Source organism: Nerophis ophidion, linkage group LG16 (assembly GCF_033978795.1).
Source record: "Nerophis ophidion isolate RoL-2023_Sa linkage group LG16, RoL_Noph_v1.0, whole genome shotgun sequence".
Classification (NCBI taxonomy): Eukaryota; Metazoa; Chordata; class Actinopteri; order Syngnathiformes; family Syngnathidae; genus Nerophis; species Nerophis ophidion.
This window is the reverse complement of record NC_084626.1, coordinates 18367102-18384051: the sequence shown is the minus strand read 5'-3', so window position 1 is coordinate 18384051 and position 16950 is coordinate 18367102. Positions and strand designations below refer to the sequence as shown.

General features: G+C 39.4%; 1 protein-coding gene across 2 annotated transcripts in view; it reads left to right on the top strand.

Moving 5' to 3' along the window:
• Positions 1 to 14323, top strand: part of LOC133535067 (rho guanine nucleotide exchange factor 4-like) — a 96911-nt gene extending 82588 nt beyond the window's left edge. For both annotated transcript variants that reach the window (XM_061874499.1, XM_061874500.1), the window contains 2 exons: positions 2249 to 2317; positions 5767 to 14323. In XM_061874499.1, coding sequence (XP_061730483.1) covers positions 2249 to 2317; positions 5767 to 5921 — 224 coding nt within the window. In that variant the 3' untranslated portion in view covers positions 5922 to 14323. The remainder of the gene's footprint in view (positions 1 to 2248; positions 2318 to 5766) is intronic.
• Positions 14324 to 16950: the final 2627 nt, after the last annotated feature.

Here is a 16950-nt window from a genome sequence, read left to right as displayed (position 1 = left end):
CGAGACAATGGTTCCCCATTGACAAAACATCGAACAAACATCAGGTATTTACATGTAACTTACACATTTTGTGTAATTATAACAATAATAAAACATTATAAAATACATTATTTACATTACATAGATGACCCTGTTACACTTACATATGTCATAACAAGGCCTTTTGCTTATATTCTGTTGACGTACTGTACATGCAGGCCTGTTTTGGCAGAGAGGTGAGTAGGGATGTTGTAGAATTTGAAGATTTTTTTGGTCATTTAAATGTCAAATAAAAAAAAAACTATCCATAAATATAGAGATAAAATACATGTTGCTGTGAAAGTTCAATTATATAGTCACTTGAATCATTAAAAATGTCTAAGACTACAATCAAAAAAAGCAGAAATGTTCATTCCACATTAAGAGCGGCAAACGGAGCATAGAACGAACACTCATTGCACATAAATGTGATGCATTCAAGGACCTTCGATTACACTTTGAAACAAAGGTGTCACTCGGGTTTAGAGACAGGCAGATGCTTAACACTCACTAAATGTACTAATAATAATATGATTATAATAAAAATGATCTATCATGATTTAATACAATCGTAATAATAATGTGGGCTATTGTGTGCTTAGCTGTTCGTGTAGCTGCGAGGTCCTAGTAGCTTATAGCCTACCATGTTTACCTTTTGTAATTGACTTGACTAAAATAGAAGAAAAGACCGACCTTGTGTGCTTATTGGTGGACGTTTAGATGTTAACTGGTTGTCCGGCTTTGCACAATTCAACACGCTGCAGGACTGCTTGTGTCGGAGCTTATATCGGAAACTAGAGGTGGGAGGAATCCTTTATTTTTAGATGCATCCCAATTCCGATGGGGACGATTATAAAATGGATTAGTAAAGGTCAATAATCATTAATCGACTTATTTATTGTAAATTAAGTAATGCAGACAGTTCTGAAATGTGCCAACTTAGCGAGAGATCCAATCAGCTTCTTTGTTATATTCTAGGGCAGTGGTCCCCAACCACCGGGCCGCGGCTCTGTACCATTCGATTGGTACCGGGCCGCAGAAGAATTTTTTATAATATAATTTTAATTTTTTTTTTTATTAAATCAACATAAAAAACACAAGATACACTTACAATTAGTGAAGACACACTTACAATTAGTGCACCAACCCAAAATAACTACCTTTTTCATGACAAAAAAATATAAAAAATTATCAAGCGTTGACTGGTCCGCAGCTACAAAAAGGTTAAGGACCACTGTTCAAGGGCACTTATGTTCCGGGTATGCGCACATTTGCATTTATTAAATACATGTGAAGGGACATAATTTAACTGTTTATTATAAATACATTGTTTTTTAAAAGTTGTGTCAAGAGTTAGTTTGTGACGAACCCCAAGATGCAGAGATGGAGGCAGGCATGGAAAGAGAAAACATGATTTAATTTAAATACTAAGACAAAAACAAGCAAAGGGTACAAACAAAAAGCGCACACGTGGACGGATAACAAACAAAAAGGCTTAACGTGGAAGCCAGCAGGTATCGAGCAGGAAACGGAAGTCGTAAATGTAATATGAAAACAAACTTGGAAGCAGGGAACAAAAAACAGTAAGCTACAAACATCTAACTAAATATAGCTTACCGCTACGCTGCAAAGATAAGACACGACACGGCAAGAGCGACAAGAAGTGACATCGACAATAATCCAGCCCTGACTGGAGGAACAAAGCAGGTAAAATAAGAGCGGGCTGATTGTGTGTGACCAGGTGCCAATCAGCCGCAGCTGAGAGGAAAACAGCGCACAGGGAAAAAAACAGGAAACAGACAAAATAAGAGCGCTGACAGGAACTAAAAACAGGAAATACTAAACACACACAGAGGAAAAACTAAAACACAAACAAACTGTCAGTGGCAAGCCTGACAAGTTGCAATTGAAAAACGCTTATTTTGTCAAACGAAAATAAATGTAAAACTGCATTTATATACATAAATTAAAGATGCATCAATAATCAATGTCTAATCGAATCGTAGCTCCTGAATCATAATCATAATTGAATCGTGAGGTGCCCAAAAGATTCTTAGCTCTATTGGAGACTTTAGATGTAAGCTGATATCATCCAATAATTGTTTTTTTTTCTGATACTGGACCAATATCCAATATTCCTTACTTACAATTTTGCATGTTTATGAAGATTAAGACTGTAGATGCCAGGTCTACAGTTACATGACTTGTTGGTATCTTTCTCTTTCCAAAGGTTTCTCCCTCACTGAGGTCCAAAAAAACCAGGCCATTCTGAAAGCCTACCCATCCGGGAAACCCAAAGGTATTCACTAAGGTTTTCATTGACAGTATAATATTGTAGTTGGTCGGCTTTTGTGTAGATTCTGATTTTATTTAACATCACAAGACTAAAGAGCAGCACATTAAAAGACCTGCTACAAAACTACCGAAGTGTAAAATTATTACATATTAATTCTGCCAATGCTGATTGATTGCTTCCCATGATTAATTGCCTGTTGTTGGTGAACACATTTGCTTTATTTCAGTTCTTATTGTAAATGGTTTCACACCAACTTTTCTTCACTCTTTATTTAATTTTGACATTGTAACTGCTAAAAAAAAAAAAAAAAATTCAGTACTTGACAAATGGCTGGGTTACGGGGGCAGGGATGTTTAATCCATGAAGACCAGACCATTCCTTGAGGTATGATAATAAGACTTAGACTTAGACAAACTTTAATGGTCTACAAGGGAAATTGTTCCACGCAGCAGCTCAGTTACAAAGGATGGAAAGGATAATGCACACAAGGGCACAAAAAGAGGGCGAAAACAAAAGGTGTTAAGTAGACTTAAAATGTACCATAGTAGCAATATGAAGTATAACATATATGTAATATTGGCATATTATATATATACAGTATATAATATATACTGATATATTATATTATATGTTATAAAATATATACAATATATAACAAATCCCAATTACCATGTGCATTATTAAAGTATATGTAGCAGGTGCAGCAAAAAAAGGCAGCATAAAATAGAGAGTGGATCCAGCAGAAAATATGCATTACAAACAAAGTTTTTAATGTTATTATCGTATTCTTACCATCATTTCACCCTCTGTCTGAAGTGGGGCCGGGCGATTATATGAACGTGATACATTTCGAGTCAATCTGGTTGAAATTGGAATATAATTAACTCGATTCATCCATCCATCCATTTTCTACCGCTTATTCCCTTAGGGGTCGCAGCATGGCGGAAATGTCCGCGACAACAGCCAATCAGAGTCAACTTTTTCCCGCTCCACTTCCAAAAGAAGTAATAACAATCATAGCTTAAGCAGAATGACCGAACTTGGAGCTAAATGCACCTGAGAGCATCGGAATACACGTTAGCCGTAACTTGGAGTTATCCTGGGCTCTCAGCATAAAACCCTCGGAACCTGTTAGGCGACTATCCACAGAAAAAAAGCAAATATAATCGCTGAACGGGGGAAAAACCTTTTCTTGTCGGACGCGCTGGCTTGTCCAAAAATAATCGGCTAAATCAGGGTTGCCCATTACGACGATCGCGGAGGGTATGTCAGTCGATCGCTAGCCAGGCATTAAAAAAAAAATAGACCTAAAAATGTGTGACCATCAATCTTCACGTTGACGTCACTTTTGTCCCTTGATTGACATTCTCGGCCCCCGAGCGTCATGTGAGATGATGCTGCCTGCTGCAAACTTAGCATTAAAGAAAAAAAGGCAGTTAGGAAGGCGACAAAGACTTTTTAGTTCGTATGTGTGCATGTGGGGCATATGACATCAGGTTTGTGTGGCGTGTGGGTCTTTTAGGAGTCTAATAATCCATCCATCCATTTTTTACCGCTTGTCCCTTTGGGTCGCGGGGGGTGCTGGAGCCTATCTCAGCTGCATTCGGGCTGAAGGCGGGGTACACCCTGGACAAGTCACCACCTCATCGCAGGTCCAACACAGATAGACAACATTCACACTCACATTCACACACTAGGGCCAATTTAGTGTTGCCAATCAACCTATCCCCAGGTGCATGTCTTTGGAAGTGGGAGGAAGCCGGAGTACCCATAGGGAACCCAGAACATGCAAACTCGCCACAGAACGATCCAGAACTACTCAGGACCTTCGTATTGTTAGGCACATGTACTAACCCCTGTACCACCGTGCTGCCGAGTCTAATAATGATGATAATAAATAAGTAATAGTAAAGACCAAAATGGGGCCATAAACAACATATTGGTTAGAATTACCGCAAGGTATTGACCTGAGCCTGAAGGAGTCTTCGCTTCGGAGTAATTCAAAACCCCTCTAAGAGAAACCCCACCAAGGACAAGAAAACGATTATTTAGCTACTTTGCTTTGAGGAGAACTGCAGAACATGTTGGGGTCAAATATTTCAGAAACAGAATGAGGATCCCTCAAACACAAAGTAATGACTTATGTAAGGTCTGGCATATACAGTGGGGCAAAAAAGTATTTAGTCAGCCACCGATTGTGCAAGTTCTCCCACTTAAAATGATAACAGAGGTTTGTCATTTTCATCATGGGTACACTTCAACTGTGAGAGACAGAATGTGAAAAAAATCCAAGAATTCACATTGTAGGAATTTTAAAGAATTTATTTGTAAATTATGGTGGAAAATAAGTATTTGGTCACTTCAAACAAGGAAGATCTGTGGCTCTCACAGACCTGTAACTTCTTCTTTAAGAAGTTCTTCTGTCCTCCACTCGTTACCTGTATTAATGGCACTTGTTTGAACTCGTTATCTGTATAAAAGACACCTGTCCACAGCCTCAAACAATCAGAATCCAAACTCCACTATGTCAAAGACCAGGAAAAGAATTGTAGACCTGCACCAGACTGGGAAGAGTGAATCTACAATAGGCAAGCAGCTTGGTGTGGAAAAAATCAACTGTGGGAGCAATTATCCACTGATAATCTCCCTCGATTTGGGGCTCCACGCAAAATCTCATCCTGTGGGGTCAAAATGATCATGAGAACGGTGAGCAAAAATCCCAGAACCACACGGGTGACCTGGTGAACGACCTACAGAGAGCTGGGACCAAAGTAACAAAGGTTACCATCAGTAACACACTACGCTGACAGGGAAGCAAATCCTGCAGTGCCAGACGTGTCCCCCTGCTTAAGCCAGTGCATGTCCAAGCCCGTCTGAAGTTTGCCAGAGAGCACATGGATGATACAGCAGAGGATTGGGAGAATGTCATGTGGGCAGATGAAACCAAAACAGAACTTTTTGGTATAAACTTAACTCGTCGTGTTTGGAGGAAGAAGAATACTGAGTTTCATCCCAAGAACACCATACCTACTGTGAAGCATGGGGGTGGAAACATCATGCTTTGGGGCTGTTTTTCTGCTAAGGGGACAGGACGATTGATCCGTGTTAAGGAAAGAATTAATGGGGCCATGTATCGTGAGACTTCGAGCCAAAACCTCCTTCGATCAGTGAGAGCTTTGAATGGTTGACCAAATACTTATTTTCCACCATAATTTACAAATACCTTCTTTAAAATTCCTACAATGTGAATTCCTGGATTTTTTTTCCCCATTCTGTCTCTCACAGTTGAAGTGTACCTATGATGAAAATTACAGACCTCTGTCATCATTTTAGGTGGGAGAACTTGCACAATCGGTGGCTGACTAAATACTTTTTTGCCCCTCTGTATAGGACAAAAACACAAGTCTGAGCATCATGTCATTAAATAAATATGTTCTTCTCTGGTTCCTCAGTGGTGAGCAGACCTTGCTACGACTTCCTGCTGCGACATAAACATCCCGTGGCGACGTCTCTAGCTCCACAGCACGTGTTCATGTTGGCTGAGCCCAAACGCAAAGCTTCAACCTTCTGGCACAACATCGGCAGACTGACACCCTTCAAAAAGTAACACAAGCAAGCAAGCAAACTCCAAATATATTTTTTGGCTGCGATGAAGGACTTTGGTTTTGTGAATAACCTTTTAGGTAAAGAACCTGACCTGTAAAATCTAATGGAGGACCTGTTTGACTTCAAGTGCAACTGTGCTATTAGCTCAAATATTTTTTGACAAATGTGCTATTATTTATTCTCTGTCAATTTACAGAAAAGAGGACTATTGTGAGCAGGAAAATCCTAATATAGTCTGGAAAATGTTCTCTGCTCAAAAAAAAGCTACCAACCTCAAAATGTTATGTTTGTATTATAAAGTATATGCACACACAAAAAAAATGTTGGGTTGAAATTTTAACCCAACTGCTGATTCAGAAAAGGACGAACGCCTTATTTGAGTTATTTTAACTCAACATTTTGGGTAAATTTTTTCAACCCAACTTTTGCGTTGAATTATTTAAACAAAACGTTTAGTTATTATAACTTAATGTTTGGTTATTCCCCATCAAATTATTGGTTTGAATTATTTATCCCAAAAGTTAATTCAGTGTTGGGTGATTGTAAATAATATTAATGTAAATAACAATCCATAATAAAATTTGCTTCAAGAAAAAAGTTACTTTTTAATTAAAAAAAGGTTCATCATTTTGAAAACCCAGAAATTTAGTTAAAATAATACACTTGTAACCCGAATATTTGATTGTTATTCATAAAAATAACTCCAAAATTATAACCCAACACTAGCAACTCATAAATTGGGTTATCAAAATAACTCTGTATTTTTTAGTGTGCAAGGACCTGGCTTAAATTGGGCCCCTAAACAGAATTTAATTTGTTATTACTTGTTTTATTATGTAATATTTATATCTATATGTATATCTATATATAAAAACTAAATAATTGTATTTATGATAATATAAATATAATAATGCTCACTTACTTGGCTGCTGACATTTATATTAGTGCTGTCAAATGACTTATTTTTAACAGGTTAATTACACTTTTGAAATGAGAATAATAATGATTATTCACAGTTCAATCTTTTACTTAAAGAATTCAGATTAACAGTTGGAAGACCCCGCATTTTGACAGAAATTTAGTTGTATTCTCAGAGTGTTGTATTCAAACATTTTCGAAATGTTTTAATTAACTGCGGGTGATTGACTTGCTGAAAACTTGATGAGAGTTTAGTAAGAATTAAGTTAAAGTTAAAAGCTAAAGAACCACGGATAGTCACACACACACCAGGTGTGGTGAAATTACTCTCTACATTTTACCCATCCCCTTGTTTTACTCCCTGGGAGGTGAGGGGAGTAGTGAGCAGCAGCGGTGGTCGCGCTTGGGAATCAATAGTGGACATTTTGAAAGTATTTTCAATAAATGGTGTGCGTGTCGATGGGGGCCTCCTAAGTCTTCACTTCATGACAGTCATGTGACTGTTTAGGGCGGCCTCTCGTATTCCACAATGGGTCGCAGCATTAAGGGTGTTGTCACACATTTTGGTAAGGTTTGTGAAAAGTTTGATGGTTGAATTTACTTCATGTGAACTTTCCGGTGTGGTTTGCCTTTATTGGAAGGCAGCTAGATGCTGGCATTTAAAGGCCTACTGAAATGAGATTTTCTTATTCAAACGGGGATAGCAGGTCCATTCTATGTGTCATACTTGATCATTTCACGATATTGCCATATTTTTGCTGAAAGGATTTAGTAGAGAACATCCACGATAAAGTTTGCAACTTTTGGTCGCTAATAAAAAAGCCTTGCCTGTACCGAAAGTAGCAGACGATGTGCGCGTGATGTCACGGGTTGTGGAGATCCTCACATCCGCACATTGTTTACAATCATAGCAACCAGCAGCGAGAGTGATTCGGACCAAGAAAGCGACAAGCTCCCCATTAATTTGAGCGAGGATGAAACATTTGTGGATGAGGATAGTGAGAGTGAAGGACTAGAGAGAAAAAAAATAAAGAGAGGGCACTGGGAGCAGTTCAGATGTTATTAGACACATTTACCAAGATAATTCTGGAAAATCCCTTATCTGCTTATTGTGTTACTATTGTTTTAGTGAGATTATATAGTCGTACCTGAAAGTTGGAGGGGTGTGGTGACCGCTAGTGTCTCTGAGGGAAGCCACGGAGGAAGCAAGAGAGTCGCAGCTGCCTCTTTGACAGCTGCAGGAGGAACGACACAAGCTCTGCTCATGTCAACGGTAAGGGCCGACTTATTACCACAATTTTCTCACCGAAACCTGCCGGTTGACATGTGCTAGAGAACCATGTTGGCTTGACCGCTCTGTTCCATATTAAAGTTTCACCGTCATCTTTAGGGTACGTAAACAAAGAAACACCGGCTGTGTTTGTGTTGCTACAGCCAGCTGCAATACACCGCTTTCCACCAACATCTTTCTTCTTTATAGTCTCCATTATTAATTGAACAAATTGCAAAAGATTCAGCAACAGAGATGTCCAGAATACTGTGTAATTATGCCATTAAAGCAGACGACTTTTAGCCGTAATCGGTGCTGGAAGAACATGTCCGCTACAACCAGTGACGTCACGCGCACTCGTCATCATACGCCTCGTCATTCCGCAACGTTTTCAACAGGATACTTCGCGGGAAACTTAAAAATGCAATTTAGTAAACTAAAAAGGCCGTATTGGCATGTGTTGCAATGTTAATATTTCATCATTGATATATAAACTATCAGACTGCGTGGTCGGTAGTAGTGGGTTTCAGTAGGCCTTTAAGACCCGACATGCTCCGAGGATTACTCTGCTCACTGCGGCAGCGAATCCAGACAATTTTGGGCTTGCCGGGAAATCCGCAATATTGTGGGGTTTTAACCTTGCCATACAGCTTGCACTTTTCTTTGTCGAGTTCCGATCTGTGTTTGTTCCGGCCTGTGGCTGCAGTGCTGGTGCCTTTCAACACTATGCTACATTTAAAAAAACAGTGCCGTTCCAGGAAATTAGCATTAGTTTTTCAACGTGATTAATCACAACAAAAAGATGGAATGAATCATGTGTGTAAGCAGATTAGTCACGCAGAGAAACTACCTTTAAATTAAATTAATTTGAGCAAACAAGTATTAACCTGTGGTTAGTCATGATTAATCCAAACTCAATAGTGTGATTAATCTGATTTTTAAAAAACATCATTTGACAGCACTAAGAGATACATAATAATGATTTGGTTTGGTCAAGTCAAAGCATGTTATTTTGAGTTATGGTAAAGACTATATTTTTTGTCCTATGTGACTAAACTAGATTAAGATTAGAGCAGGGGTGTCAAACTCAAATACAGAGTGGGCCAAAATTTAAAACTGAACAAAACCGCGGGCCAAAGTTGAACAAATTAACCTTTAATAGGGACCCAAACAAGTTTTGCATTGAATATTAAACAAGCAAGGCTTATATAACTTTATAGTCACATGCAAAATCGAGTTTCAATTTATAATAATTATTAGAAAAATATCAATGGGATATCAAAAAAAATTGTAATAAAAATTGGGGGAGCGGGGTTTGGTGGTAGGGGGGGTGTATATTGTAGCGTCCCGGAAGAGTTAGTGCTGCAAAGGGTTCTGGGTATATCTTCTGTTGAGTTTATGTTGTGCTACGGTGTGGATGTTCTCCCAAAATGTCTTTTTTCATTCTTGTTTGGTGTGGGTTCACAGTTTGGCGCTTATTTGTAAAAGTGTTAAAGTTGTTTATATGGCCACCCTCAGTGTGACCCTTATGGCTGTTGATCAAGTATGCCTTGCATTCACTTGTGTGTGTTAAAGCCGCATGTATTATGTGACTGGGCCGGCACGTTGTTTGTATGGCGGAAAAGCAGACGTGACGACAGGCTGTAGAGGACGCTAAAGGCAGTGCCTTTGAGGCACGCCCCCAATATTGTTGTCCGGGTGGAAATCGGGAGAAATTAGGAAGAATGGTTGCCCCGGGAGATTTTCGGGAGGGGCACTGAACTTTGGGAGTCTCCCGGGAAAATCGTGGGAGTTGGCAAGTATTAGTATCAGCGGTGAATGCAATGTTACAGAGACATCGCCTCTGTATAATACCGGCTGGCCAGCTCTAATCTTAATTTGATATTACCTCAAGGGCCAAATGAAATTACACGGCGGGCCACATTTGGCCCGCGGGCCAGAGTTTGACACCCATGGTTTAGAGGTTGGAAATAGGAACAGAGTTTGGGTTAAGAGTTAGGAAACTTCCTGCCGGACGACAAGCTGGCATCATTTCCATGCTGTGTCCGTTTTCTTTCTGCTCTTCTGCTCTTTGCTGTTCTACCTTCAAGTGAAGTTGCTGTGAAAACAAGTCCATGATGTCATATTGTTCGTGGTATATTGCTGCACGCTTCTGCCTTTCATGGAATCATTTCATGGATTTGACGCACTGTGGCCACCCATTACCCCCGACAGGGAAAATAGGAAAGTGTAAGAAATGATATGCTCAGCATTGTTCTCATGCACTACAACAATGTTGAAAAATCTCCACTCCAGTTTATTAATTTATATTTTGAATAGTGACGTACAATAGGCAGAATGTGCATCCTAAAATATGCTCCTGATGTGTAAAAAAATAGATTAGAACACGGCCTAGTGGTTTATAAATGTAACAACTTCCCTGGGTGTTCTGCAAGACAATAGAATATTGATGTAACTGTTTGTATTACGTCATTATTGCAGATAATGCTGTAAATATGTATAGTTAATGGCAACTATACACATTTTCATACATATTTATGTAATTGTGTGTACGTGTACACATTCTATATATTTTCTGTACAGAAAACCCTCTTGAATAAATTGTACTACAATAGAAGTAGCAGTGGTTCTCTGAGTTAATGAAATGTGGTAGCATTTACACTGTACAAAAAAGGAGATTTTGTGATGATCAGTTGCCCGGATCATGTTTTGTTTTAGTTTAAGACTCCCTTAGTTTTGTTTCAGCACCCCTGGGTTTGTGCTTCTTGGTTGTCAAGGGTGCTGATTATTTTCACCTGCCTCTGATTAGTGTTCGGAACGCTCACCTGCTCCCGGGCAATAATCAGAGAGCTATTTATTCCTGCCTTTTGCCACACTTGGTCTGGCTGTCTTGTTTGCTCTAAGCAACAAGTTACATTTCTGTATAACTTGCTTCTGGTGTCTATGCCTGTGTGTCCAACATTTTGCTGCGCTGTTACTTCATAGTGGTGTCACATATAAACATTATTTTACTGGAAGCAACGGTATTGCAGTTGTTGACAGAGCTGCGAAAAAGGGACCGGGGAAAAAAACATAGCATTATGCGCATCATACACTTTGTAAAGAAGAGCCTATGTGTGTCATGTAGGCCCATGGGACTTTGATAAACATATTAATGGTGGAAACCATTGCAGTGTCTACACCTTTAGACATTTCAAATGTTTACTTTTTTCGACAAAAACAAAAGTCCCAAAGTGAAAACAATCTGAAGTGTTTATTAAGTTAACGGCCTACTGAAATGAGATTTTCCTATTTAAACGTGGATACCCAGGTCCATTCTATGTGTCATACTTGATCATTTCGCATATTTTTGCTGAAAGGATTTAGTAGAGAACATCGACGATAAAGTTTGCAACTTTTGGTCTCTAATAAAAACGCCTTGCCTGTACCGGAAGTAGCAGACGATGTGCGTGTGACGTCACCAGTGTGAGGGCTCCTCACATCCTCACATTGTTTATAATGTGATCCTCAAGCAGCAAGAGCTGTTCGGACAGAGAAAGTGACGATTTCCCCATTAATTTGAGCGACGATGAAAGATTCGTGGATGAGGAAAGTTAGAGTGAAGCACCAAAAAAAAGCAACGGCTCCAGGCGGCGGTAATGGGACCGTTTCAGATGTAATTAGACACATTTACTAGGATAATTCTGGAAGATCCATTATCCGCTTATTGTTTTAATAGTGTTTTAGTGAGATTGTAAAGTCATTCCTGAAAGTCGGATGGCTGCGGTGAACGCCAGTGTCTCTCAGAGAAGCCATAGGAGGAGCCAAGATCACAGCTGCCTTTTTGAGCTGCAGGAGGAAGTCGCGTAATCCACTGAAGTCTCCGGTAAGAGCCGTCTTAATATCACAATTTTCCCATCCAAAAACTTGCTGGTTGACATAAAGAAACATGTTCGCTTGACCGCTCTGTGTTAAAGCTTTACAACAAACAAAGAAACACAGGCTGTGTTTCGGTGCTAAAGGCAGCTGCAATCCAGCGCTTTCCACCAACAGCATTATTCTTTATAGTCTCCATTATTAATTGAACAAATTGCAAAAGATTCAGCAACACAGATGTCCAAATTACTGTGTAATTATGCGATGAAAAGAGATGACGTTTAGCCGTGTGTGGTGCTGGGCTAATATGTCCGCTACAACCCGAGACATCACAAACACGTGTCATCATTCCGCGACGTTTTCAACAAGAAACTCTGCGGGAAATTTAAAATTGTAGTTTAGTAAACTAAACCGGACGTATTGGTATGTGTTGCAATGTTAATATTTCATCATTGATATATAAACTGACTGCGCGGTCGGTAGTAGTGGGTTTCAGTAGGCCTTTAAACTTTTAAGACATCAAAGGGGCGTTATGACCTCTGAACCCTTTCAACTGGCCCACTGAGTCATGCTGTCTGTCTTGATATTGAGTGGAAATTGGGTTTTTTCGACACTTAGAGGTCACAATGTTTCATCACATAAAGATCACGACACACTAAGTGAATGATGTGGACACGTTTGTTACTGGATACTTTCCCATAAGCTTCAGCTCGTTAAATTGACTCGGTGAAAGAAACAAGGTGAGTATGGCTTCCTGTTCTTCGTGCACCTTATTCATGGAGAGGTTGGTTCTACTAGAGGGCCGTGTCCGCCAGTTAGAGCAAAATCATTTAGTAACTTTAGACGTCGCGGACACGTTCGCTAAGGTTAGCTGTAGAAAGCTGACTAGCCCTGTTTGTAGCAGCCCTAAGCGGCCTACAAGCCACTGGGAACTGGTTGAGATGCATAATAGATTTAGCCCTTTAGCTAGTCCTACATTCAAGTCTACCGGACATCACACTTTAGTCATAGGGAACTCCATCACCTGGAACATACAGCTTAAAGGCTTACTGAAATGAGGGGATAGCAGGTCCATTCTGTGTCATACTTGATCATTTCACAATATTGCCATATTTTTGCTGAAAGGATTTAGTAGAGAACATCGACGATAAAGTTTGCAACTTTTGGTGCTGATAAAAAAGCCTCGCCTTTACCGGAAATCGCAGACGATGACGTCACAAGGGTGAGGGCTCCTCACGTCCTCACATTGTTTTTAATGGGAGCCTCCAGTGCAAAAGCTATTCGGACCGAGAAAACGACAATTTCCCCATTAATTAGAGCGAGGATGAAAGATTAGTGGATGATGATATTGATAGCGAAGGACTAGAAAAAAAAATAATTAATAAAATAAAAAGCGCCGGCTTCGGGCGGCGGAAGTGTGAGCGTTTCAGATGTAATTAGACACAATTACTAGGATAATTCTGGAAGATCCCTTATCTGCTTATTGTTTTAATAGTGTTTTAGTGAGCTTGTAAATGCATACCTCGAGGTCGGATGGCTGCGGTGAACACGCTGTGCCTCAGAGAGAAGCCGAGGAGCCAAGCTCACAGCTGCCTTTTAAACAGCTACTGCAGGAGGACAAATAGTCCAATGATGTCTCCGGTAAGATGTATATCACAATTTTCCCATCCAAAAACATGCTGGATGACGTAGAGAAACATGTTCGCTTGACTGCTCTGTGTTAAAAACAAAGAAACACCGGCTGTGTCTCGGTGCTAAAGACAGCTGCAATACATCACTTTCGACCAACAGCATTGTTCTTTATAGTCTCCATTACTAATTGAACAAATTGGAAAAGATTCAGCAACACAGATGTCAAAATTACTGTGTAATTATGCGATGAAAAGAGACGACGTTTAGCCGTAACTGTTGCTGAGCTAATATTTCCTGACAGTCCGTGACGTCACGCGCACGCTTCATCATTCCGCGACGTTTTCAACAAGAAACTCCGTGGGAAATTTAAAATTGCAATTTAATCAACTAAACCGGCCGTATTGGCATGTGTTGCAATGTTAATATTTCATCGTTGACATATAAACTATCAGACTGCGTGGCCAGTAGTAGTGGGTTTCAGTAGGCCTTTAATTCATCATTCACACCACAAGGTGTGAATGAATGATGAGTTCCCACTTCTCTGTGAGCGCTTTGAGTATCTAATAATAGAAAAGCGCGGTATAAAATTTAATAATAGAAAAGCGTGATATAAAATCTAATCCATTGTTATTATCATTATTATTATTAATAAACCAGCCATAATTAAGAGTATTCCCGTGGCCCAAGCACCTGATATTGAAGCTAATCTTAGGGAGCTGTCTTGCAACCATGCTCGCCATCCCTCACAATGTTAACTGTTGAAAATTACTGATATTATCATGTTGGTGTGGTTATTTTCATTAGATCTGGCTGAGCAGAGGTCTGTGTATGCGTGCATACATGATTAAAATATGATGTTCATGTGTACCCATGTGTATGATGTGGCTCTTTGCAGTAACACCGAAAAAAAAGTGGCTCTTAGTCTCTGACTAGTTGGCCACCCCTGCACTAGCTGTTCAAAGTCGGGACCCGGGATGGACCCCTCCTCTTTGCATCCATTGGTGACGTCTCTGCGCTGCTGACTTGTTTCTATACAAGAGGATCCCCTAATGGCCTCACTATGAACTGGACTTTCAAGTTAATAGCGGCATCTGTTCAGCCTCCATTGCACCGGTTACCCACAGCGGGGCTCCCACATCTGAGGTCCCTTCCCAGGTTTTTCGTTGTTCCTGCCTTGATGTGGGATCCAAGCGGAGACTGCCGTTGTGGCTTGTGTAGCCCTTTCAGACATTTGATAATAAAGGCTATATAAATTAACTTTGATTGATTGATAGATTGATTGATTAAGCAGAGATATATATAGTGATGGTCACTAGCGCTAAGTGCCCCAATGACAGTACTGTAATCAATCAGTCAAAGTATATTTATATAGCCCTTAATCACAAGTGTCTCAAAGGGCTGTACAAACCACAACGACATCCTCAGCTCAGATCCTACATGGGTTTGGAACAGCATTGGACTGTACAAAGTACCCAATGTACATAATATACTCATTAAAGTGAAAATGCTAATCACAAAGATAACACTTTAGTATGGGGGACACATATTCACCATTAATTAGTTGCTTATAAACATACAAATTAGGAACATATTGGCTCTTAATTACCGTATTTCCTTGAATTGCCGTAGGGCATATAGTATGCACCTGTCTTGAATTACCGCCGGGTCAAAATCGCTTCGCCAAATAATTAGCGCATGCTTAGTTTTACCGCCTGGTCAAACTCATGACGTCACGAGTGACATTTCCCCTGTCCTCATTTTCAAAAAGGAGGAGGCTGATTTCAATACCGGTAATTTGAAATCGCATAAAGGGAAGAAGATTAAGAGCTATTCAGTAGGATTTAAGGTCCAAGCTTACATCACACTCAAATTTTTACTGCATACCTTTGGTAAGTGCCGGAGTGAGAAGAGGTTTTAAAATAATTAGCGCATGCTTACTTTTACCGCATGCCTTTGGTAAGCGCAGGAGTGACAAAAGGTTTTAAATTAATTAGTGCCCCGGCGGCAATTCAAGGAAATACGGTAGTCATTATTAAGCACTCATTTATACCTTATTCTGTATGCCCTTATTACACAACTAGTAAGCCATTAACTAAGAATCTTCCAGCAATAACCTCAGAATTATTGTTTATTAGTAACCCTAAACCCTATATGTTCCCCTAGTGTCCAAATAACTCAAAATTAAGTCTTAGTTACTTTAATATGTTCCCAATACTAAAGTGTTACCACATATTATCAATTCATAGGTCAGGCTGATTACAAAAATAAATACTAATTAAATATACTGCAAAAGAAAGAGACTCATAAAAACTAATGAAAAATCTAATTTACATACATATAAGCAGTGCTTAAAATAAATTTTAACTACTGGTAAATTGAATATAGTCAAAAATGTAACTAAACTGCCAATAAAATTTAAATGGAAATAAAAATACAGCTTTACAACTCGCCATAATTTTGTGTGCTTAGACTTTTTTCATAGGATATAAATATAGTTTCTTCTCTATGACTTTGTTCCAGACTTCTGCTCTTTGATACTGCAGTATCCGTTGCCATTACCGCAAATAGTGGTACATAAGTGTATGACAACTGAGAAACAGATCTCTTTTGGCAACCCAAAATGTTGAAAGAGCCATATCGGACCAAAAATACAAACACAAATCTGTCTGGAGCCGCAAAAAATTAAAAGCCATATTACATACAGATAGTGTGTCATGAGATATAAATTGAATTATGAGGACTTAGAGGAAACTAAATGAGCTCAAATATAGCTACAAATGAGGCATAATGATGCAATATGTACATACAGCTAGCATAGTGCATAAGTAGCATAATGATGCAATATGTACATACAGCTAGCCTAAATAGCATGTTAGCATCGATTAGCTTGCAGTCAGACTGACCAAATGTCTGATTAGCACTCCACATAGGCCAATAACATCAACAAAACTCACCTTTGTGCATTCATAAACAACGTTATAAGTTTGGTGGACAAAATGAGACAGAAAAAGTAGTGGCATAACACAAGTCTTAGAAAGTCGGAGAAAGTTATACATGTAAACATACTACGGTGAGTTCAAGGACCGCCAAAATTATAGGACAAAACGGCGCTCGCCAAATACTCAAATCAGTGAAGCATGTTTAATATAAACATTGTGCTTTATAGCAATTAGGGAGGTTTGTGTAATGTTTTTCCTCCTACAGAAACCGTATTAAAACAAAAAATATGTTGTTTTTTTAAAAAGCTACAGAGAGCCACAGGGCAACACTAAAGAGCAGCATGCGGCTCCAGAGCCACGGGTTGCCAGGCCCTGCCCTAGAGCAGTGGTTCTCAACCTTTTTTCAGTGATGTACC